The 26,335-nt window shown below is 37.2% G+C and overlaps 1 protein-coding gene across 2 annotated transcripts in view; it reads right to left on the minus strand.

Moving 5' to 3' along the window:
- Positions 1–4,863: 4,863 nt before the first annotated feature.
- Positions 4,864–26,335, minus strand: part of ANO1 (anoctamin 1) — a 50,710-nt gene continuing 29,238 nt past the window's right edge. Inside the window, exons 12-26 of one of the 2 annotated variants that reach the window (XM_026089368.1) lie at positions 25,273–25,355; positions 23,416–23,427; positions 22,498–22,569; positions 20,181–20,258; positions 18,970–19,044; positions 17,141–17,342; positions 16,313–16,424; positions 15,534–15,591; positions 15,328–15,428; positions 14,719–14,864; positions 12,607–12,759; positions 10,579–10,631; positions 8,276–8,460; positions 6,369–6,474; positions 4,864–5,385 (exon numbers count right to left, since the gene is read on the minus strand). In XM_026089368.1, the coding sequence (XP_025945153.1) occupies positions 5,125–5,385; positions 6,369–6,474; positions 8,276–8,460; positions 10,579–10,631; positions 12,607–12,759; positions 14,719–14,864; positions 15,328–15,428; positions 15,534–15,591; positions 16,313–16,424; positions 17,141–17,342; positions 18,970–19,044; positions 20,181–20,258; positions 22,498–22,569; positions 23,416–23,427; positions 25,273–25,355 (1,697 nt within the window). In that variant the 3' untranslated portion in view covers positions 4,864–5,124. The remainder of the gene's footprint in view (positions 5,386–6,368; positions 6,475–8,275; positions 8,461–10,578; positions 10,632–12,606; positions 12,760–14,718; positions 14,865–15,327; positions 15,429–15,533; positions 15,592–16,312; positions 16,425–17,140; positions 17,343–18,969; positions 19,045–20,180; positions 20,259–22,497; positions 22,570–23,415; positions 23,428–25,272; positions 25,356–26,335) is intronic. The other variant, XM_026089369.1, reaches the window with a different exon arrangement.

Raw genomic sequence — 26,335 nt, forward strand, 5'->3', positions numbered from 1 at the left:
TTTACTGCTTGCACAACTCATCTGAATCGATATATTTTGGCTTTAGCTCACACTCTAAAAGTTATGAAAGTACCAGATAGTAAGTACTAACAATTTTTATTATAAGTGGAACCAATCATTTAATAAGCAATGCTTAGTGTCTCCTGTAAAGTGCACTGAAGTCAAAGAGAATCGAAGAAAATATTTTCTTTGGCTTCAGGTGGCTTTGAATGAGGCTGCATTCATGGTATTAAAAATTAAGGAAGAGTTTAAAATTTAAAAAAAAGGCCACTTTAATAGTTTCTCAGAAAGGTCTGTTTAGCTTTTAAATGAAATGAAAAGAAAAAGAAAACACTATATATTTTTTTTCTCTGCTGTACTAAAAATGGCATATTGTGTTTGGTCATGGAATAAATAGTACTCAAATGGGAAAATAATTGAACCAGAGTTAAGTTTTAAGACACAGTGCTTCTTCAGTGGCAAAAGGAAAGAGTTGTTTACTTTGAAAACTTCATAGGAAAATTAAAATGCACTCAAATGATCTTCAAAACTTCCGGACAGTTCAGAGGTAACAAGATGAAAAGTAAATTGCTTTGTTGGTTATTGGAGATCACAAGAGCCAAAAAGATCATTAACAGCTCAGCACCAAAAAGTACTGAGGGGTTAAAAATAGAAACGTATCTTTGCTTTGACTTGAGACTTAAGCTATTTAAGACTGCAAAATATTTGTAATACAGTATCTTAGAAACACAATGACATGGAAATCCAGAAGATTCAGACTTGTTCTGTCAACACAATAGGGTGTGTGTGATCTCCTCCTCAAAAGTACCAGTTGAAATTGTGTCTTTTCCACAACTTTGGATAGCGTAAAGCAAGCAGTGTATTTTAGCAGGAGTTTAAACATGTCCTATGTAGCCACTTCCAACTATAAGCTATCCTACTATTCTGTCTTTATCTGCTTTTTGACTAAGTAAACTAGTACACTAATTTTCCTGTTTAATAAATCTTTTTTTTTTCTTTTTTTTAATCAAAGGGCAGAGGGAATGAAGTTTTGTATTTATAATTTTTTGCCAGAAGCATGCCAAGAACAGGTTGAACGCTGTCAAATCCATACAGAATTCAGTTGACAAGATAAATACAGAAACTATCTTTCTTCAAAACCTGGATATAAGAGCTGGTCCACACAGTAGCTGCATGTCACATCCAGGTCTCTTCAGTTATTTCTTGGGCACTTTCAGATTTCTGCTCCTCTGAATTAACTTTCACTGTACTTTTCTCATCTTCCAATGAATCCTTATTAGCATAATAATTCCTTAAATTTGCTGTTGGCAAAAGAGCAAAACCTGTTTCTATTTGCATCAATAATATGAAAAAAACTTTCATTAAGGTTACACAACAGCAGTGCAAATCTCTTTATGGAAGCCCTTATCTTATAGCTAATGAACTCCTACCTACTATTTTATCTTTAAGAAGTGACAAAACCAATGCAGTTACCATATGGGCAGCGATTCATCTGCTTCTACAAAAGTTATTCACAATGATGAAGTGTTGAGGAACAGAATTTTGTGTTTGACATGGGCAACACTGTGTTTGACTTAACCTGATGACACATCTTTTCTATAAGACTAAGGCCTTACCTTTATTTGGATAACAAACAAACCACAAAACAAGCATAATACAAAACTGACTTCAGTGTGATTACTCATGCTCCAGTGCCGGATATCTTGTACCTATCCCCTAAAAGTAAACAGCTGAAAGATCTTGAGAGTGGTCTAGGAACAGGTTTTCATATTCATTATCCAGGAACAGAATCCCTACCTTCTAGTTAAATCTGATTAGAGTTAGAAACATTAATATTTTCTAGCTAGAAAGGAAGAAATGGTATGAAACGTCCCTCTTTGCCTTCTCACAGAACAGTTAAAGGTGGGAAGGAAACGAAAAAGTAGAATTGCCAGGCAGGTTCGGAGCCCGGCGTTGTTTGTTCGGTCACACAACACCAGTAAGACTGTGAACTACGCAGCAGAGCCTTTCTGCCTCCTGCACTATTGCACTTCAGAGCTGGGGTCAGCAAGATGTACTTGAAGGATTCAATTCTTTAACCATTCAACATTTTTCCTCTAATAACGAATACATTTTTTTCAATTAGACTGAATGAACCAAATAACATTCTTCCTTGTTAGGAGCCCATTTCAAATAACTTAGTGAAAACTCTTACCCATTACATTCTGCTAAATGCTTAAGACTAAAGACAAGAAAATTAAAGCTCCCAGGACAGGATTTCATGTCTTTGTCTGTGCTAGCAGCCAAACCTCCCTCTGTGGACACAGATTCATCTCATCTCAAAATGGGTGTCTAAAGCAGCCAGAGTGCAGGATTTGCACTCTCAGCTGTCAGGAAGATGTCTACAAATGAATTAGCCAATATTTGCAAAAAAATCTCTCAGTTCTGGTCTCTACTATCTGAGTAGATAAGAAGCACTGTGAAGGGTATCAAAGAACCAGTTTATGCAAACTGTGACATGATTTGGTTTATAACTCAGATCTAGTACTCACGTTTGCATCCTTGGAGCACAAGGATTGCTGGAAATTGAACCTGTCTCAAAGGAGGAACTTTTGCATATTTAAGTATATTTCAAGTAAATTTTCAAAGAAAAAAAACAACTGAAGAGATTTAGTATATATTTACTTTTCTTAAAAAATGATTCCATGAAAGAGTCTTACCATTATCTAAGTAGTAATACAGTTTTTACATACAAAATTCCATTTCAAACATTTTACTGTACAAAAGAAAGTATAAGCAACTGTTACTATTTTATGATTTCAGCAAATAAAGAAAAATTCTGATACATGTGTGTTCAGGATATAGTTTTACTATTTACAGGAATGTCAGTATTAAGCTGGGAACACTTTTAGATAAATATTTACAGATGAAATTCCTTTGGAGGAAGTTTCCTAACATTTGTCTTCAGAATAGGTAATTCATATTTGGCTTTCTTGTAGAACTTTTGGGCTACCAAGGAATGAAAGGAAGAATATTTTTCCAACAGGATTTGTGGACAAAATTCTGCTTAATTTATTCACATTCACAGTTCTATTGCAGTCAATGGGCCTGATCTTGTAAACACTTACTACCAGGCATAATGCTTATCATGTGAATAAACTGGGCAGGATTTGGCCCCATAATAGTAAGCTATCATAAGTTACAAATTTTAAAAATAGTGACATTCCTGCAAGTCAAAATACAACAGAAACAAGAGTTAGCAAAATAGAAGCCCTTTATTAATAAAAATCTTTGGTTGGATCAATATTTTAAATTAGCTTTAAGAGTATTTGGTTAATATCATTCTCTTTCTTCCACACAATTTCTTTTCTGGTACCTTCTTTGGACAGACCACAGAAAAACATCAAGTTTATCACATACTTTAAAACAAATAAATATAGCAAAAGCTAAATATGGCATTTTTAAAGTTCTAGCATTAATCTTTAAATTAGTTTGGCAAAGAAAAAAGAAATGGAAAAAGAGAAACTAACTTTTCTTGAAAACAGTCTTGACATTTGGTTTTGTAACAAACCATACAGTAGTTAGACTTTAAAGAACATCTTTAGCTTTTATTTTATTCTTCAGTTTTATACTTGTTACGTAAGTGCCATGGACAAGACAGCAATAAAAGAAATGAGATTAATTGCACCAATATTATTTGGAAGTGCAGTTTATCATTGACAAAGCAAAACTAAAATGTACGATACATAAAAAGAGTTGCACTGATGAGATTTAGATAGGCTTCATAAGTAAGGATTTTAGACTAACACTTTAAGGAAGTTCCTTGTACAAAAGCTAGGGTATTTTAAGACAAAAATAAAAGTCCTGTAACTGAAGGTCTGGTCCTGTAGCCCCAGTGCAGGCAAAACTTCCACTGAAGACAGTATGTGGAATATGGTTTGGATTTACCCCTTTTGGCATAGCTTCTGGGAGATGCCATTCAATAGTACAAAGTCTGCAGGGGCAACTGGCCGTGAAAAATGGGTGCAGACTCCTTTCTCCTGCAGAGAACAGAGGGCTACAGAGAAAAACCTGGCTAAGGAAGAGATGTGCTAATATAATGGGAAAATGTGTAACTCCTCAGGAACAGTGTCCAAGGACTAAGCAGGGCAGTGAGAGACACTGGAGCTCTACACGTGCTCATTAATTCAGGGCATTTAACAAAATGCGCTGTGATAATCTACCTGCTGGGAGGTTCTCAGAAACTGTGCTGCTGCTGCATGGCTACTAGTGGGGAATCTCCAGGGGAATGCTCAAATGCATATGATGCAGGCTGGGGCACTGAGATAGCTTCATCCACATTAGTTGTTCATTGGTAAAAGCAGCTTTTCCAGTAAGCAAGCAGCTTTCCATGGTTGCAGAACTGGGATGAAGATAAAGGCATTCAATTTTGATGCAATTTTCTGATGTTTCTGAACAGAACAGTGCCCCAGTGGAGTTCTCAAGTACACAGCAGGTTGCCACAAGWGCCCCACACATTTATTTCTCTCTACACCTTAGCTGACTCAATGGCAGCTTTGTTTGTCTTGGACCTGCAGGTTCAAATACAGAAGTCTGCCAGCAGAGCTAAACCATATCTTTGAAAGTGAATCAGTCTGGTAAGCTTTATATCGTTTCTCTCTTCCTGCCAAAGGGAATACTAGAGCACACTCTAAAACTGTTTTGCATATACTTTGTAGAGTTGCCCCACAGATCTTCAAGCCTGGGGTTCCAAAAAAATATTTTAAATTATTAGTAGTATTATTACTTAAAATTTACCTTTATTTACTTAATTAATAGGCTAAGGTCAAATTCTCAGAGAATATCTCTATCAAGATGTACTAAGTACCTGCATTTATTAATGCACACCAACATCAATAGTGTTATCTAACAATGAAATATAAAAATTCCCTGCATTACTGCTTGTGCAAAAGGAAAAAAAAGAGATCAGAAATAGAACGTGGTCCTCCATATTTGTAAGAAGAGCATTCCTCACAAAGATGGGTGCAAAACGGCAGCACATCCTTAAACATGGCACCAGGTCATCCAGTATTAATCAAGTCCTGCCCTTTCCATGATGGCCTGTTCATCAGTGGAATGCCCCAATATGCTCAACTCCTTCCTCTTCTATATGTCAACGGGATACAAATGGCAGGAGGACAAGCTCCCACTGTGGCTCCTGGAGAGTTTGGGGCTGTGACTGTTACAGTTTTCACCTTTTTTCATGTCCTTATCTTTCCAGGTTTCTAGCATTTGCAGCTTTCCTTGCTCTTCTCTCATGAAGACCTCCACCATGAGAACTTTCTCTTTATGAATCTGCTGACTAATGTCCTTGGGAATGTCTGGGATAATCCAGTCAACAAAGTCACTCATAAACATGACCAAGTTCTGAAAATGAAATTGTGAGAAAATGTCAGCAAGGTCAAATGAAAAGATGACTGTGAGGGAATGGGCTATTTTCAGTGTACTTTAGAAGGAAGAATGAAGGACAACATTTGAGTTGGGCTCAACTGCATGTCACAAGTCTGATCCTGAGCCAAATTTACCTCAATTTCCTATCAATACTAGAAGGAACAGAAAAATGGCAGGCACAGATCTTTCTAATTTATGTACAAATACTGTCAAAGCCACTTAGAAGGAAATACTATAATCGATAAGTGGCTTATGAGTTTTACATCAGCAAGGCAGAAGCAGATAAAAGTGAAATTTTTTAATTTAAAATCTTGATTCAAGGAAAGTGAAGTCTTTCACAGAAAGATACATATTTTGTCAAAAAAGGAAAATTTTGGAAACAAGTTGTTTAAATAAGGCAGACTCTTAAAACACCTACATCACAATAACCAACATAACTGTTGTGATTGAACAATGCTATTTAGTGAAAAATTACAAGATTTTGCCATCTCATTCAAATTTGAGATAAAATCTAATTTGGAAACCTCAGAAATTTCATATCTTGGCCAGATCTAGAAATGATTTGGAATAAAACTTACACTTCTTCAGCAAATATGTAATATCCTACTGGAGAAATTGGTGGGACCTAATCAGTATCATCCTTGTGCTTTGCTGCTCACTAAGGTCATTACATTGCTCTGCATCAAAGCAGTTCAGGCAGTCCCTGCGGATGAAATTACCCATTGGGGATTACCTATCTGGGGCTGGGTGGGAGGGAGAAAGAGGATGAATAAGGATGGGCAAATTCCTTTGCTATTACATGAAACAGCTGTGAAAGGAGATATTTTGTTTGCCCTAATAAATTATTTCCAAAGGTGGCCTGCCTTATTTAGCTGAAGAAATATGATAACTCTTTTTCTTTCTTATACAGAAAGTGATAACTCTTTTCTTATATAGAAAGTGCCTGCTGTATAACATACCTGGAAAACTATCACAAATGCTAATCTTGCTGCTAAGACAGCCCAGAAGTCCTTTGAAATGTCATACTTGTTTTCAGACCAAGGGGGTTCTCGATAATCCTTGTATCTGCAAAACAAGACTCAGTAAATCAGTGATGTCATTTAGAAATTTTAGCATACTGAGCATTTAATACTTAATAGTCAAACAGTGAATCGAACTGTCTAAAAGCAAATTTGCTATTACAGCATAACTGTACAAACCTCACACAAACAAGACAAAGCTGACAGCCTCCCACAGCCTTCCAGTTTTAATCAAAATTCAATCTTAATACCCTCTGATTAGTACAAATAATATGAACTCTGCATAAAGAGGGGGTAAACTACAAAGTTCAGATGATTTATTCCCTTTTAAAATTGGTAAAAAAAAAAAAGGTTTCAGACTAAATTTGAAGACGAAAATACTGGTCTCAGATCTATTGAGTGTATTATACTATGTGGAGTTCTATATTTTCAAGATCAGCAAAAGATTGCAGTCAAATTCTGCTGTATAGAGAGAACAGGAGAATTTTGCCTTAGCTATGGCATACGGAAAATCTATGAGCTAATTACCTTGTTAGAAATGGGACCAAGAAAAATAAAGTAAATTTAAACCACAGCATCCTGTCAATATTTTGAAGGAATTACGCCTCCATATTTTCAAATATGATTTAAAAATCCCTCAAACGTGAGATAAATGATGGAATGGAAAGAAGAAAGAGGCTGGGACTATGAAGTAGAAAAAACTGGCATTTGTATATTGGACCATGACATTAAGACTTCCCTTCTATAGGTTTTGTGCTAAAAACATTTCTGCCAAACTAATTTCTCATGTCCCCAAAGATCACCAGGAGAAAACCACGAAAAGGAAAACTGAACAAAAGCTAAGATTTGAGCAGTTCTTGTTGGTTTTAGCTTTCATCTCAGAATAAGAGTGATTTTTCTGTTGAGCAGTCATTTTAGCAGATTAACTTGCTCTATTCTGATTTATAAAGAGCATAAATTAAAAAATAGTACAATTATATAGGTATTTTCCCCCAGTCAGTTTCTGTAATTTTCCAGTACATGCATGCCAAAATTATCTTTATTTTTCTCCCTTGGAATGTCTCTGCCTTCTTTGTTCCCCTCTTCTCCTTTTCACCCCCATTTTCCCCTACAGCCTCACTGTTCTAAGTGCTTTCACTGTTACTTTTGGCTTTGGTCCCCAATTATAAGCTTTAAAACATTTGTTTTGAAGATGATGCATATCTAAGGAAGCCTAGGCAAAGCATGGATTTCAGCACTGACCTAGATTGCTTGATAAGCTGAAATATGCAACAACAACTTTCTTTTAATAGTGAAAATAACATGTAGGACTTGTTATACACATGCAAATTTCCTGTACAATAACATTTTAAGTGGGCCTTAAGTTCCAGTGCAGATAAAGCTGCTATTAATATAATCAGAAATTACTATAAAACTGGACGAAAATGAGAGGTGTACTGTGAAGTCACAGTCATTATGTCAGCAGCGTACGATACAATGATGTGACATCACAGTAACCTTGTTTCCTTAAAGGATCTGTTTGTCATTATTTATATCCTTTTCCGAAAAAAAATGAATGCATAATCAATAGTCAAAATCTTTGCAAATTCCTTGACAAACACCGAACACAACAACGCTAACCTGTCTTTCTGCAAATAAGCAGTACTTAATATTCAAGCATTGTGGTCGCTTTATCTGCAAGCCAAGACTTTAAGGCAATGGCTCTACCTGATATAAAAGGCTACCAGCCTGCTCAGAAGGTATTGAAAACACAAACAAGGGACCTAGATTTACCCCAGGAATGAAAAAAATTTGTCACATTCTTAGCTGTGGAAACACTTAAGATTAGTTATCATTCAAAAGAATACCTGCATATCTGGACCTCGTAGCCAAGATCCATAGGGTCGTTTGGAGCTGTTCCTGCTTGAAAATCGCTGACATTAAAAGAGGATAGTGTATGGTTCACGAAGCCATGCATAGTGCCATTCTCACTGTACATATACAGGTACACGAGGCGTGGAATGAAGTCAGATGTGAATGAGATCACAAATGCCTAAGCCATAAGAGTAAAAAATGAGCGCAATATTCAGACAGTGTTTAGTTAATAATATATTCAAGCACATCTTGCCCAAACAATCATGTGAATTGGGGACTGCTGTATAGGGGGCTGCTTCAGAAAGAAAAGGGGAGACTGCAGCCTATGGAGCCCTAAAAATGGAGTAGTAACTGCTGCAACAAGGTGGTATTTACTGCTTATCCTTTTGAGCTGAAGGATATTAAATGGAGCAGGTCCATGTTGACTAAGATTTCTATGTGGATAACCACTTGAACTGTCCTGCAGAATGAGGCTGTTGTGCCCCCCAACAGCAGAGGAAAGCAAAACACAGTGCTGTTTCCAATTACAACTTGTCCCTGATGGACTGTATAAGCTCTGATTGATTCATTTAGATGTACTTCTGTGTTCTGCGAACAACTTACAGAGAATTGACCCTTTTAACGGGCCTTTGCATTGTAGTGAGAATTTATTTTATGCATTTTTTTAACTCCATCAAGATAAAAGGATGGGCAGACTCAGCCAGTGTTTTTTTTTTTTTTTTTATGGTCACAAAAAATTTCCTGTTATTTGGTTATTTAAAAAAGTTTTATAAAAATGTCATCCACAAAATATAAGACAGCCAGTTTAGCTGAGTTCTTCATAACTTTGGCCCTTCTCATTTATTATTATTATGAAACATTCTCACTGGCGTAAATCTCACGTACATGTGGAACAAACACAGTACAAAATGTTTTACTTTTTTTATGATAAAGAGGGACAGTAGTTAGATCAAAGAGGGAAAAATAACACCAGATAATGACAAAGAGAAGCTACACAGAAGAAAACAGAAAAATAAAGAAATTATTTCTAAAGGAAAAGAAGAGAAATGGTAAAGACAAATTAAGGCGGCACACCGATATATAAGAATGGTTTGGCCATAGAACAACAGACACCTGTTGGCAAAGTGAAGGGATTTCCCCTCTTGGCAATAAGGGTTTGATCCAGCCCCTGGATGCCAACAGAAGTGTTTCTGTTGATTTCGGGAGGCCGGATTTGCTCCAACCGAGAGCTCACTCCCGGGGCTGGGGAAACCGAGTGAAGCAGCAGCTCCTCTGCGCCGCAGGAGCCCCACGGGCTGCAAAGCCTCAGCAGCCCTCACTGCTTCCTTATCTCCCAGCTGGAGAAAGGCACGGCAGTGACATGTGTCCAACCGCCAGGGCTTTGTCGGGAAGTGGCAGTTTCAGAACAGACTTCTAAAAAATGAGGGGGCCTATGGACCCATGGCTGTCAGCCCTGCATGGCCTCTATTTTGCTCCATTATAAACATGTTTTCTACTTGTCATTCTTGAGGATGACCAGGGTGGGTGTCTATTCATACAGAATATGAGGTAACTACATAAATGAATGTAACAGAAGCAAAGTGAGAGATAATCTGTTTACAAATGGCCACAAAATACAGGTTTTTTGAAGAATGAAGATGATCCAATGAAAACTGATAATAAGGTGTGTAATTTTCTAAGGGCTGGGGTAGTCACTGTTGAAATAAACAATAATATTTTCATTGATTTCCAGAGCTGAGTGATAGATAGTAGACTGTAACACTTTTGAGGCCAGATTTTCAATGGAGGGACATCACACTCAGATGAGCCAAACTAATTCATATCCAGTTGACTATCCGACCCTAAAAGCTTCTGTGGCAATAGGTTTTGTCATTGAAATTAAGAAATATATAGTCTTAGTGATCATATTTCATAATAGTAAAGTAGGAAGAAAAAGTATTTAAGCAGATGGCTGTGGTCTTAATTGTTTGAAGAGCAAGACTGTTTTATGAAAACATTCTAGAAAAAAGCCGCAATGGCTACTTATTATTGAATATTATTGCTACTACTCAGATTGCCAATTCTCCCTATCATTCTGAGTATTAAATTTTGCCATTTTCTCTCCACAATGCACCAATATGCAAAACTATCACAACTTTCAAACAAACACTGGATCCAATTCACTAATATTTGAGAAAATTTCTATAGCACATGATTTAACTCAATTTAAGGGATTTAAGCTGAAATAAAACCAATGGAAGAGAATGGAAGAGCCAGACTCCTGAATTAAAAATTTTATTCATGCAGAGTTACTTACATTTATTATGACGGCAAGCTTTCCTATACCTCTGAGGATATTATACCAGATTCCTAAGGAAGGAGACAAACATGTAAATGCTGTTCCAGTCATTAGAATTAGATAAATGACATTTTCAGTTAACAATGTTAAGAACGCTTATGACTGTGCCAAACTGTAGTTATATTTTAAATAAAAAAAGAACAACTTATAACAGATTAATTTAAAGACCTGCAAGCAAAGGAAGCCCAACTCTGTTTTCTAAAGCTACATTTAAGCACCTAATTTTTAACTACAGAGTCTAATGAAGTATGTATGTAACCACAGTTCACTAAAAAAAACCCAGCAGCCTGGATCTGGACTCCTCTGGCCCTTGGTGAAACTCATCTTGAAGGGTGGAGTAGATACGGACATACAGGACTCAGTACTATATACTTAGTAAGAGCAAGCTTGATTCCCCTTTTCCATTATTTCTTCAAAACCCACCCGAAGCATATCTTTGTTCACGGTCAGAATCAGTAGTAACAACTGGTAGTTAGTGGGAAAGGCAGAAGGTATCTTTGTTAAATCAAGGGCTAAAGATACTCTCTTAACTGCCATGTACATTTGCAAGTAATGTATGTAAACTAATGTATGGCCTGATCCTGTACTACTTGAAAGGGTAAATCTCTGACCTTTGAGGTCTGCAAAATATGGGTGATAGAAAAATTGAGGGCTGCTATCAGATATGTGCAGTTACAGCCCTGATGAGCCAATCTGCTGTTCTGGAGCTAAAGAGGAAGGAAAATGTAGGAGGCTTTATACAATATTACATCTCCAGAAGATTCTTCTGGTGTGACAGAAGCCTTCGCTTGATAACTGACTCACACTTCATATAGTTTTGGTCTTATGGCACAGCATACATAAGTCAGCCTGAACAGAGTACAGAATTTAACGTCAGGAAAATACATCGCAATACCAGCAGCAGCCAAGCTAGACCTCCACTCACTGCCAGTGATTACATACAGCCTTTACTAGGCACAGCCTTCTCCTTTTATTGATTCTGCTGGTGCCTGCCTAAAAACTTGTCTGGTTTGCCTACAGCCATCTCATGATCTCTGACTATGGGGATTCTCTGAGGGGGCTGGAAGGCAATAAATTGCAATTAATACTCCCTGGGGAAAAAAAAAAAATGCAAAAAACCTTGTCCCCAGCTTCAAATAAGATAGCCACAGAGCACAGCAGAAGCAATGTCATGGTGAAGGCAACAGCACAAAATACAACATGTTCTTCAGTTCTAGGATAATCCTAGAGTGCTAGGATGAGCACTCAGAAACACTCTGCTTGCTGTGCACAATACCAGAAATAACACAGAGTTTGGTAACTCATAGTAAACTTCTTTGCTCTTGCTGACTTCCTCTGTAATATGAATAATTATTTTAATGAGCTTTTTACTTATAAGATTCCAATATCCCAGTTAACCAATAGCTAGGAGAAGTAGCTTCATCACTGCATATATACCTCGTTCTTAGCCCCTCAGCAATAAAAGGCAGACTGCTTTGCTGTCATTGTACAACTGTGGAGCCTGGCTCCAGCTAGAATTGCTGCAGCTTTCAAGCTGCTGAGTTTTGACGTTCATGCTGAATAGGAAGGGATACGTTTATCCACAACATTCTGGGCTCCTCTCCTTCCTTCCCAAGTGTATTTCTCCAGCTCAGTCCAGAACAATTAAATGCAGAGATTTTTGCTTCTGCAAGACACTTGCATTGCCAGGAAGAACTGTTGATGTGCAGAACCCTGCAACATATTTCACTGTTGCATTGATTGTTTTGATTTGAAAAGTGATATTGTTTACTTAATAAAATATTAATCTGAATTTAAAGCACTGCTCTTTCTATTTTAAAAGTAAAAGCTTGATAAATTATGAGAGTTCACAGTTAAGTCACAGTCTAAGGTTTTGAATTGTCCTATAAATACCTTCCTGCTAATGAAACTAACTCAGCATAACAACATCCTGCCATCAATCTAGGAATAAACAAACAGGGAGTAACAACAGCAAGATGCACTTACCTATATCCTTTGCTCTGACTGCTACCGGTCTCCTCAACTCGGTAACAAATTTTTTTGCATCTAGACGGATTTCAATGATGTTGTTCAACAAAGCAAACAACGGAGCCAGTGGGAAGGATGCGACAAACAAGGTTACAAATCCAAACTGAATAACTGAAAAGAAAAAAAACAATTTCAATGGATGATGTCTGTATTTGTCAAATGTATGCGGCATCATGTCAGTGCCATTCCCCCAAATCCTAACAAGACGCCACTTGTTGGGAGACTAAACCATATTTTTCTACATTAGACACAGTTGGAGCAACTGGTACTCCGTGCAGACATTTTAGGGCCAATTGCCCATCTTCCAAAAGCCAGGGCTGGTTCAAGCAAGGCAAAGTAACCAGAAAGGTGGGGAAGCATCTAATACCATTCCTGCATGGGCAAAGCTGGTGCTATCTGCTCCGCGCCATGTGCTGCCCTCCAAGCAGGGCAGGGCAGGAGCCAGGGAAGCAGTGCTGGGCTAAACCCTGTCCCAACAATCCTCGACCGTAGGAGTGATGTGAAGAACATGGGATTACAGCAGCTCTTCAGGGTTATTGAGTTCTGTCACCTGCTGCCTCCAGGGACCATATTAGGTCTTAAATGAACTTGATGTGCTCCACCAGGCGGGCTTTGAGCCCTCACTAATCCCCCTTGAAGCTTTGTCTTCTGAAGTTCAAAAACCCTCTTCATGCCAGCCCAAATCTACTCATGATTATATCTATTTGTTGTCCTGTTAACCTTGTTCATTAGTTTACATAGGTCTTCACCCTTCCTAATGTTAACCCGCTATATGCATTTAAAGAGAATGATCTCTAGCTCCCTTGATCTGTCATTCTGCATTCTAAAAGAAGCCAAGATGTTTTTGGTACTCTCATAACAACCTATCTCTTCCTCTGATCATCTCAGCAGCCTTTCTTGCACCTGTCCCTGTTTGCACTCATCCCTTCTGAGCGTGGGTGAAAAGAACTCTGTACAGTGCTCTAGCTTAGCTTGGCCTTACCCCTGCTTCATAAATGACATTCTCTGTCTTTACTGGAAATAACTTGCTTGCTGTATCCTGGGATCATATTTGCTTTTGTTTCGTGAGCACATCACGTTGATAACAACCTCATCCTGTTACTGTTATAGCCCARTCATTCTCTTCCTCTATTACTTCCAGCTGCTGATGTAACTAATTGCATATATTCTTATTCTTAGGAACTGACAACATGACCTCATATTTTGTACTATTAAATTTCAATCCTGTTTTGACTATGCTGAAACTCAAGGTCACCTGATATTCTAATCTGCCCCTGTTTTTACTATACATGCTAATTTTTGGTATTAACATATTTCATTACCCTTTTCTAATCTTTTTGCCTAGCTGTTCCTGAAAATACTAAATAAGATTGCTCTTTTGACTGATCCTTCAGGAACTTCTGATACTGTTGCAAACAGCTTTATATACAGCAGTTCTTTTCAGCCTTTCAGTAGTACCAAGTTTGGAGGTAGAAGGAGAATTGCAGTTTTAGAGCCTCAGTAATGCAGAGCTAACTTAATGTGGAATTTAAGCAATCGGCTTAGTTGCTCAACATAATGAATTAATTGAAAAAAATATATATATGTGATCTGTCAAGTACAACCTGGTCAACAGGCACGAATCTCTGAGAAGATTCAGTCCAGACTTCAGAAAACAGAGTCAATCTGGAGTGACAATACAGTGGAAACTGTCACATCTGAATTAAATTAAATAAGTTATTTCCAACCTAGGTGCAACTGAAAACAAAATATGCCTCAAGAATCTCAGTTTTATGTTATTAAATCATTTGCATTTAAAACTTGGCAGTAACATGCCACATAGCGTGATAGAAAATACCTAATGTATAGTGCTATAGCAAGGGATCATGAACACGAGATAGCACAATTCAACCCTGTAGCAGCCAGTGGTTGGCTGAAATGTGCTACAGTCCCAGAGTCTACCTTTCAGTAATTAAGTTAACATGCATCTTATCCACTGCCCACCAAATCTGCAGTCGAAAAACATCAGCTCTCTATCCCGATTAATCAGATTAATTATGGCTTAAAATGCCTCCTTTCCACCTCACTCACTCATTTCCATATATTCAGGGGTAAGTCCAGCGAAAGGCTCCAGGTTATAGTCCACTTCATAACGTTGCTTTTTTTTCATGTGCTCTTCGTGGTCTAAAGAACGTCGACGCTTTAATTTCATGTATCTTATAAATTTCTTCATTTTTCTGGAAGAAATGGATTGATTCCATTAGCATGCTATTCTGGTTACAATGCCCATTGCTCAGGTGGATGAAGATTGACAGTTATTTTATATTAACAGACACAACAAGTTCTATGTATATTTTAATAAAAACTATGCAAGAGTTACAATATACTAAAAGGAACTACCATGGATCAGCATATATAGATACTCAAACTTTGTCATAGCTGAATCACACGTTCAGTATTACACCTACTGCTAACCAGGAGGAAATCAAGAGATCCCCTAACACTTTTCAAAGATGTCAGCATTGTTCAGTGTCACACATTGGCTGACGGTGCTGTAGAACAAAAGTATTTACTATATAGAGCAGGCAGAGCCTTACTGTAAACATTAGCCAAGAAGGCAAATTCATATCAACAAGCAGCTCATACACACTGTATTGTATACATGGTAAAAAGCCACGTGTACAAAACCTTGCGACTTACGGGATGCCAATCTCAAATAAATTGTTCTGAATCAGCTGTTTGCCCAACATGATGATACTGAGCTGGATACACAATTCCATTAGGCAGCCACCAGGAGCGCACTAAAGTGAACAGGGGAAACATAAATCAGAACATCTGCATTGCTGTGACAGTAAAAGATGCTGTTCCCAGGTGATAAGATCACAGATGGGGTAAAATGCAATTACCTCTTCCATGCGGAAAGAATGGAAAATGTAGACGTAGTCTCCTGGACGTCCAACAAATCTAGAACACAACGGTTAGAATTATAAAACTCATATATAATATATATTTTTCATAATTGATTCCTGAAGTTGATTGTGAAATGTTATACCTTTGTGTGGGACAAGTTAATGTTTAGTTCTGAAAAAGCAAAGGAAAGTAATTAGGTATTTCCAATTTTGGAGTTTTCTTGGGGTTTTTTTGTTCATTTCTTTGGTTGGTTGTTTTTTTTTTTGATTTTAAAGCAAAAGTGCTAACTTGATTTACAGTTTTTACTGAGTTGTTTACGTGCCCCCTCATATTACAGACACATCTTTGCAGAAATCCTCCAAGGTGCATCTTAAAGGTGTTCAGACTACATGTGGACACCCAACCTCACATCTGCTGCATTAGCCAGAACATGCGACATGGAGTTCATTTTAGCTTTGTGCTTTCATGCTGGTTGCAAGAGGAGAGATACTACTTGCTGTGACATAAAATTAGAGTGTGATAAATAGACAATGCCTGATGTGGCATTTTATCTGAATGTACAAAGTTAACTTGGCAAAATGGCTTTAACAAATTTGAAACAGCAGAATCACACAGGTCACTGCTTTATCCCATAAGGCTGCAGGGTTTTTAATCCAATACTGAGGATTTTTTTTAAACCACAGTTACTTTATTATCCAGCCCTTTTCTCAGGCCCAGCTACCACTGCCTCACAAAAAACAAGCTGAAATCCTAAATGACATCCTCCAATACTCACCGGCCTTTGAAGAAAGCAACATAGAAAATGGGCGTATAGGCATTGACGAATTTCAGAAGGAAAGCCTTAAAAATCAGACGCTCTTCGAAATTCTTGTCAGTTTTTGGAACCTCTGGAAACCATATGACATAAATAAGAAACTTCAAGGGATTATCCTACCCAGAGCATTTCAAAATCTTATAAATGTGGGCTTTGGAAACTGTCAGCCACCCTTTATTTAAAGGGGTATATATCTTTGGAGTGTTAAACCAATAGAACCTCACTGAGGTCAGTGGTAAATCTAGTAAGGATCCTACTTTTCAGCTGCATTACAACAATAATTCCAATTTCATTTCACATCTGGTTGACCTCCATGATAATATTTGTTTGCAGAATGGGCAAATACTTATCTGAAAAGTTTTCTGGGCCTTTTGTCACTGATGTTTTTGCAAATCATTCAGAATATTTTTTCTACAGTGTTTTTTGCATTCACTATTATTCATTTCTTACCAGGTCTTATGCCAAATAAACAATGCTAGAAAATGAAATTAGTAATTGTGTGATATAGTAGAGTACAAGTTCAAGATTAGGTACAGGAATTTCTGCTGCATCCATGTCACCCATAACTGGATTAGAGATCAGTGCTACCACAGCTGAAAGAAAAACTTTAAAAATAAAGCTGAGTCTATGTGCACCTTGATATTTCTAAGTAACTGGCAAGAATTTTAGCCTTAAATTTGAATTTCCTGGGTTTGCTTACCAGTTTGAAGTTAGTTATAACAGCAAGTCATTTTTTGTCCTCTCATTTATAATTGCACTAACAGACATGACTGGAGGATTTGAACCTACCGATCTGAGTTAGCCACCTTGCTATGCAGCCATATACTTCATCCAGGATGATGATGACGACCAAATTGATAATGACGGCAGTGGCAGTGACAGTGACCCTAACGCTTGACCGGCCGGATGGAGTCGAACTGATTGCTAAAGCTGCTGCAGTCGAGATTCTGTATATTATGACTCCAAACACGATAGCAAATGTCAGCCCAACCTGCAATTAAGAATAGCATAGTTTCTTATTAAAAAAATTAACTATAATTCCTTCGCGTTGGACTTAGCAATAATCTTAACAACAGGATCTCTGGGTCACATCCCAAGTCCACCAGATTCTGTATAAAGGCTCCCAGTTGCTTTGGTGAGCTGTGGAAATCCTCTCTTGCTACTAATGTGACCATCACATGAAAAAAAAGATATAATAATGCTACCTTCACAAGCAAAAGGCTTTTTAAGAGGCACCCAAATGTAAACTACATGTTTGTATTAAAATATTAGTGTACTTCCTTTCAGTTCTAATAGCAACAGTATGTACACATAGTATTTGCCTTACAAGAAAGGAAAGGCAAGGCTGAAGCAGGAGTTTTTCAGTTGAGGTCTGCACACAAGCCTTCCAATACCCTATCAAGGTTCTCTATTCTGTCATAGTCCCAAATTGAAGTTAAATCTAATGCTTCAGCACAATGTAAAGAACATCAAATGCTGGACACATGGAGCTGACAGCAAAAAGGTATATGGGGAAAAAAAAAGTCTTACTCATTTTTTCATTGCTTAAATAGAGGAATAAATTAAAAACATGATACTTAAAAGGTACCAATTCTTCAGCTCCCAGTGAAATTGCAGGAGATACAGAAAATACCTCAGACCTGGGCTTTGCGAGGTGATGTGACAAGGGTGTTCCTATCATCTGCTCCTAACTCACACTTAGCTTCCAGATGAAAGCGAGGAGTCTGTCACCCAAATCACCCCAACCTCACTCAACCATCACCTGCGCGGCCCTTTCAGGCCCCTTCTTGAGGAAAGCCCACTAAAGGAACCTGCTTTCGCTCCAGCATTTCCTTCAAAAAGACTTCACTAGTATCTCTTCTAGCCAGGCTGTTCATCAGTTTACAATAACAACATTAATTCCAGTCCTTCCTCCTTCAACTAATCACTTCCATGTAGCACAAATCCACAGAGATTGGATTTACTGCATCTCCATTTTATGAAAGCAGATATTTTACCAAAACAAACAAACAAACAAAAGGTAGTCTGGCATATCCTACCTTTGGAAAGGGCTTAAAACTTTTTATCCATCTGCCACTCAGTTGCAAATCTTGAATTTTATTTCCTTCAAAATTTGTTTTAAAGGCAAATGGCTTAAAGGCTTTATCAGCAAATGAATAAAGGTTGTTTAATCATTATTTTTCCTTTTTCTTGAATTAAATTACATGTTTTCAGTTCTCCCATTGTATGGTACAACCCCAAACTTGACTGATTTAGTAAAAATCCTTGCAATCAGGATTGCAATTTGGTATGCCATTTCTTTCCAAAAACTTCAGAATAAAAACTATGCCATTCTCTAGACCTGTGTACTTTTAAAGTTTTCTTCCATTGATGGTGGTGGTAGTAATATCCATCGCCACGCCCTCACTTCTCACTCACCACTTTCAGATACAGTTATTTCTTCACTGATAGCAGAGGCAATTTAGTAATTCAATCTCTTTAAAAGTTTTTTGATTATAAAACAATAAAGTGTTTGGATTGCAAACCATATCAATCTGATGGTCTGTCATGCTTTCACTAACGTGTATCAATTCTATTCTAAGCAAAGACTCAGTAACGTACATTTCAGATGTTCTTACCATGAAGATAATGCCAACAAAATTGGTGAGATAGGCTGGGAAACGATCCTTCCATGTCAGTTTTTCCTTATCGGTCTAAAATTTGGAAAAAAAAGGCTGAAATTAAATAAGGACAGAGCAGCCAAAAAGATATCTTCTATTTCTGCATGTGACAAAAACACAGAGAAGGAGGACTACAAATACACATCCAATTAGAAGATGCAAAGACGCAGCGTTTACAGTTACAATTCCAAACAGGAAAATTGTTTACTCCATATCTAGGTTCAAATTGGTCAAGCATCTGCACTGTGAGCAGAAATCAAACAGATTTTTCTAAATACCTTTTGACAGAGTATTTGCACATCTCCTTCATCTGTGAAGTAAGATCTCTTCTACTGTTAAATATTTTCTTTTGCTTTCCCTGGAAAAACTCACCTCCCTCCCCTCTTCCTCCCCAAATAATATTTGCAGTCTGCATTTACACAACTGGTGCCACTGAAATAGAGATTGCTGGGAGCCTGCAGGTTCAGTGCCCATTGGTCAGGGAAGATTTTGTTTTGCTGCGCGATGGACTTCAAATTGCTTCAATAGCAGTAATCTGAACCACCTGATTATCCACACTGCGTTCAGCAGCACGCTTCGATAGAAGTTAACATAGGCAGGTAAAATAACTCTTTGTAGAATATCCTAAATGCAGTCAACCACCCATTGCTTTTCCCACTCTCTACTTGGGTATGAAAATCTCATTTAGAATAATATTGCTGATCTGGATTCTTTCAYAAACTTTGAAGCTGGGAACTGTTTCTAAACACCAGAAAGTAAACAACAAAGTAACATTACAGAAGGCAACACACACATTATAATGAACATAAAAATATTACTCTAAATTCTAAAAACATTACTCTAAATTCTATTCTTGGCACATGYGTGTTATCTCAGAGAAGAGCAAGCAACACTTCAAACACATGGCCCATGCTCCATTGCAAAGCGCAACATCCATCCAATATAGTGGAGCTAAGATTAGCCAAGCAGTGCCATTCCCAGCATGCAGAAATGGTGACTAAAGGAGTGCTGAAGAAGGGGCGGGGGCAGAGGAACGACAAAAACCCCAGAACTAAAGATGAATATTACACAAAGGTTCAACAGCCAAAGTTTTTTTTGAGAAAAACAACTGATTTGAGTCTTCCATAATTCATAATTTGAATTTCTTCATAAGTTTGAATAAAAAGTACCAATTTTGCCCCAGCCATGACTGTCTTAACTGTTTGTCTCCATTTGTTTGCTGTCACTTCTGGAAAATATCGATGCTTCTGATGGCAATTAAGGAAACAAAAAGGATCATGCAACACAATGTTACAAAGCACTGCCAAATTAATCTCTATGTTCTCTACTGAGTCAGTGTACACAGCAGTTTAGCAACAAGTGAATGCTCTGTTAGTTTGCTCAATGCTTCATGTTTCAGCTTTAGGCTAATAAAAAAACCCAACAACACAAACTCCTCTCCTTGCCCCAAACCCTTTGCTCAAGGTTTGGAGCTCAAGCTGACCTGGCAAAGGATTTTCTTCTTTTCATTTAGGATTGCAACCTTCTTTTTTCTTTATGATGCGTAAAGGATTCTTGAAAAGTTTATCTTTAAAAATAACTTTTATTTTATGTGACTTTTGAAGAAAAAATATGAGGAATTTCTAAGTTGGCTTTAGATAGTTTTTCTTTAAGAAGATCTCCTAGCTGTCTTACAACTGTTGAATTTGAACTTTTAACGCTCTAGATCCAATGAAAGATAATTACTGAGTCTTTCGTAAAGACTCATTTTCTCATGTTTCCCAAATTAGTAACATCCAAATTGAACAGAGCCCAAAAAGTTATAAATAATCTGTTAAAAAAAAAAAAAATCCTCTCCTAATTGCTCAGCTTTCATATTCTGATATTTTGAGGTCATGATTCATTAATTGTCCAGTTATCCTATAGTCTTCTACACTCAAGGTCTGAATTCCTAATATACCAAAAAGTACAGCAAGTTACAGATGTTTAGTTAAATACAAAGAATCTGTATTCAAACATTGTTTATCTATCATGTAAAAGGGCAGCAACCCAAATTCTTTTTCTTCTGCAAGGGATTTTAAAGCAATGCTGCAAGTAAGGTATTCCACATTACACTGAAAGGCTTATGCGTTGTGTTCTATAAATAAACTAGAATATATCAGTATCAGCTTTGTAGCATCCTTTAAGGGCACACCATTCCTTAAGTATAAGCATGTGACAAAATCAGACACATTTAATTCAATGCCAATCCAGTTTATCTATGTATGGTGTCTACTACAGCATACTCAATGTTAACATGGTTACTGCAGTTAGATGGTAGAAAGCCCTATGAAAATATAACTCCCCAATTTTGGCCATGGTTCCATGCTACTATTCCACCAGCAACAGATCCAAAAGAAGAATTTCTGCCAACACTTTTTTGACAGATTTTGTTTAAGCAAGAGCATTTACTTCTCTGCTTAAAAATGTGGTCACACAAACAGCTGAATTCTTGCAAGTAAGGGGGAAGTAGCCTTGAAATGAGCATATGGGGGAGACCGGGAGCTTTTTCAAAGTGGTCTGCTGCTGACAAAGAGCAATATGGAATTACAGCCTTCAGTGAAAGGGTATAGAAGCTCCTCAGAGGAACTGCACTGCCCATTAGTGAGACAGGCAGCACCTTGGTCATGACAATGGAAAAGAACAAATTAAATGCACAAGTGAGGGATACCTTATTCAGTGAAGCAGAAAGGAAGTTATGTTTTTAAAAGGTGGAAAGTTATTACCAAAGCTGGAATTGGGCACGGAAATTGGTGTTAGTACTCCTAATTAATACTCTAGCAAAAAGATAATTTACAAAAACAGTAAGACCTCAAGACCTAAGCTTAAAAAAGCCACACTCAAATTCAGTAGCAGAACATTCATGTTTCAGAGCAATTTCAAAGTTCGGAACAGCGTCTAGGCTGATGTAGGTTTCCAGTGAGAAGGCAAGAGCAAATCGTAGAGTTCTACCGGAAAAATTAGAAGAACGCCATGAGAGGCTGCCGCACGTATTCAAATCTTCAACTAGAATATGTACAGAACCTCACATTTTAGCCCCAAGATTAAAATGAGGATGTCACAAGGATGCATGCTAGCAAGACAGAAGAATCTCTCCCGATACACTTTAGTTACTTAAAATAGCACAGGATAAGTTGTTCTCTACCAGTTTTCTCCAACTTTATTTGTTAGCCTAACAGGAACTCCCATTCAATCAGGCTGGAGTAACTTTCTTAAAATACACTTCTGTACACTATTATTGAAGACATTTCTAGATGTTATTACATATATGCTATATATTTATTAAGTATATGTTATATCTATATATATTTCTAGACTCTATTACATATATGCTAGGATTGAAAATACTTGCAATTTAAATACAATATGCAGTGTCTCTATTTTTCCCCTAGTCTTGGGTCACTGCCTGCTATAACTGGCCTTTTTCAAAGCTTTTTATAGGTCAAAAAGTAAATACTTTTACCATACCTCTTTATGTTTGTATTCTCTTCTCAGTGATTTTTCTAAAACTTTAGCTTCATATTCTGCTCTTGGATGATCCTGTGAAGTAAGTCATATTTAACAAAAAGCAAAATTATCTATCTTCTCTATGAGCTACATATGAATGAGTGGCAGGTTGATTTCCTGATAATTTCCAAATTTTCTAATTGAATTCTAATTCAACTGAGACATCATTTATGTCAATTGATAGTTGACTGTAGATTAAAGAAAATGTAAGAATACCGTACCATTCTAAATTCTACAGCAGAAACAACAGATCTGCACTCCCTATCAAACACCTGTACATGGTGTACAAGTGATATGTCTACCCTGTGTAGATTAAATTTAATACTTAAGAGTATACAGCACAACCTGCAAAAAGCACGCTTTAAAGCATGTGATATGCTTGGATTTCAATGACTTTTCTTTTTGATAAAAATTAGATTTTACAAGTTGTTGACTGTAATTTCTGTGATTCTCAGCTCATGAGGGAAACTTATCTGCTGTAAATATGCAAAGTATGCAGCTTTGGGAACTCACACAATTGCCAGTTGGTCTTCAGATGGACCAAGTTTAGATGTTCTAGTCCTATCTTTGACAACACCCACAGATTGCCCATATACATTGGAGGAGAGGATACAGGAAACACTCAGAAATACAAAGAAAGAGACAGCTAAAAGATTCAGAAAGTGCTCAAAATTATGCATTTGATGGAAAATAGAATGGACTTGAAAAAAGTCTGAAGAAGTGGAGAGGGGAAGGGTGTAAAGGAAAAAAAGAATCAGTGGAGTTCTAAAGAAAATCTGATGCTGGAAAAAGAAAAGGCTGAGATCAAAAGATGGTTTTCACCAGCAGACGTGATAAAAAAGATAGGAGCAATTAAAAAAAAAAAAAAGTTTTCCAAACCTTGACTGCCTCCTTCAGGAAACCAGAAAAAATTTCACAAAAAACAAGAAAAAACAAAACACAAAAATTTGATTACTGAACTGTTGTAGGTTATACTGCAGTTATATTTTAAAATCACATGAAATTAAATCATAGGTACAGCAGATGGCTAGCCATTACCAGAGGAATTCAGTCTACTCATGCTTTAAAATGATATTTACTAACATTATTGTAAACATTGCATGAACTAAGTGTTCCTAAAAAAAAAAAATCCAGAAGATGAGCTACTTTGTATTTTAGTATATCATTTAGTATATCATTTGAGATATTTTCTATAGCACAGGGTACCAACTTAATCACCAAAATCAGAAATAGGAGGTGGTTAAACTCTTTGCTGAACTCAAGATCGTATTGTCTAGAGTTGATTATACAAAGCAAAGAATAGAATATACTTTATTAATAGCTGTTGCCTTTGGTCACGCAACATTGTAGCTGTGTAGAGCTCTGAACTCAGACATGAAGGAGATAGTCATCGGAAAGATACAGTTAATCCTTTCCACTTTCACGTATGCTAACAACAAGTTACCAAAAATAAAAGAGCAATACAGTATCCAGGAAGTAAATCCCCATATTCTCTCTCAGTAAAGTAGATACTTTCTAGCAAAGTGCATGGCATAGAGGTTGCCTCTACAGTGCGCCTCAGTATATTATGGAGGAGATGTATATGTTAAGAGAAGACAATTCCAGCAAAAAGATTTCTGGTGGGGAGGGGAACAATAACTGTACCAGGCTCACCAAGCTGCACGGCACAGTGTATAGCAAAGGGCCCGTGAAGTATTTGTTTCAACAAATTAAACAACATTTGTTGTGCACCTATTTAGAACATCTAATGATATGACAGGTACAGTTGTATTTGTTTTAACAATAACAATAGTAAAAAAATCCAGGCAGACAGAGAGCAAGGCAGTGAGCTTTTACACCAAGTGTAAGTTCTTGCTCAGACCTTGTGGTGGGATTGTCATAGCTTTTTGAACATGATGGGACAATAGAAAAGACCTGCACTGCATGCTGCAGTCCGTTCTGAAATGCATTAAAGTCAAAGGCAGGACTGCCATGGCTGTTACTTGGTTGTGATCTAGGGAAGAGGTTACTTGTTGTAAAATGACAAAATTAAAATCAAAAGGTGACTAATACAGATTCTCAACTGACTGAATATTTTCTCTCCTTTCTTTCTAGAACTTCATTGATTCTTAATACCCTTTTTCATACAGATTCGTCCCTTTTTCCTTTCACACAGTTTAGCACATTTAATATAAATCTGGCTGGGTTTTTTTTTTTGGCATATGCAAAAAATACCACCTCCACATTTGTGTCCCTCCCAGTGCCCCGAACCCACATGTCTGGCAATATTTTCTTAGATATTTGCCAAGTCAGGGCTTGATCCTGCATCATTAAAGTTAATGGGATTTTTTCAGTGCTCTTTTACAATGCTGTAACTTTATCAACTTCAATACGTTCACTACTGATTTACAGCGGTGCGAGCTAAACGAGGTCCTTGGTTGTTAGCACCCTGACGGCAGCCAGGGAGTAATGCATGAGCTGTATATTCCATGCCTGCACTGCTAGGTGTGACCTGACTACATATTCAAAAAAATAGATTTTGTGGCTATACAATTATGTTTCTATGACAACAATGCGTACTAGTCATACCCTTGCTATAAAAATCTCAAATAGTTCACATACAGGATTTTCCTTTCTTTTACATGATAGAATACTGCAGGAGTAGTATTCCATGAAGCAATGTCTAGCAGCTCAAAGTAAAAAAACTATTTATAATACAAAGATGGAAGTCAAAAAGTCAGAACTTAAGGGACAAACCTCCTCCTCTTCAAACCCAGTCAGGTCCCACCTGTAGTTGAGACGCATCTGTTTTCTCTTCCAGTGTTCCATAAACGTAGCAGCTGGAACAACAGTTTTTAAAACAATTATTTGGACATTTTATAAGAAGTCTTTGAATTGTATCAGCCTGGGTTAGAATTTGTCTTAAATCTGTAACTGCTATGAATAGGCATGCTGGCCAAACTCATTTTCACTTAGGTTGGTGTAAATCTGCAGGTTCTGATCCCTGGAAGGTCTCAGCAGGTACAATATTGTGTAGTACACAGGGTCAGTTTAACTTTACTCCATTTCTGTTAGTCTTTTATTCAGCAGTAGTGTCTGTCTGGGAAATACTGATAATCAGTTCTGGGAGCCAATTTTTTTTTTTTTAATGCAAGCTAAAAGAAAGGGCATTTATTATATCCATGTCTTCATGTGGGAAGATACATACAATTTTTAAGGGGTCTAAGAAAGTCAGACACCCAAACTTAATTAAATTTGCACACTAATGATATGGTTGGTCTTGATCTGTATATAAATCTGTCCATAAATCTGAACAAAACTGGCTCTTATGGATACAAAATATAGCTGATTTAAAGCCTTATACTGTGTCTAGCATGTTAAAGCAGTTATATTTCTGTATGTGTGCTTTTAGTGGTATAGTTATTCCCTCAACTATATTAAGATAAAGCATTGTATATTGTTATAATTACATCCATCTAGTGCTTACAAGGGTCTGGCTAGCTCTAATACTCACATGCAAACTGACACACTCATGCCAGTGTAAAAGCTGCAGGTGGGCAGATGATTAAAGAGGAAACCTTTAAAAGTGTGTTTAGAATTAGAAACACTGACGTTTTCTTTTTCATTGGGGAAGACACAGAAAAGAAACACCATTAAAGCAATTCTTGAGTCACAACAAATAGTCCCAGCCTGTATCAGTCTCTCTGCATGAGACTGAGGAAGTTCTCAGAGGACATATTTAGATGCTGGGAATACACCAGTACTGTATAATAAATAAGCGATTATGAAAGACGCAAGTCTACTGAGAAATGGGGTCCCC

This window comes from Apteryx rowi, unplaced genomic scaffold, assembly GCF_003343035.1.
Source record: "Apteryx rowi isolate R43461 unplaced genomic scaffold, aptRow1 scaffold_81, whole genome shotgun sequence".
Classification (NCBI taxonomy): domain Eukaryota; kingdom Metazoa; phylum Chordata; class Aves; order Apterygiformes; family Apterygidae; genus Apteryx; species Apteryx rowi.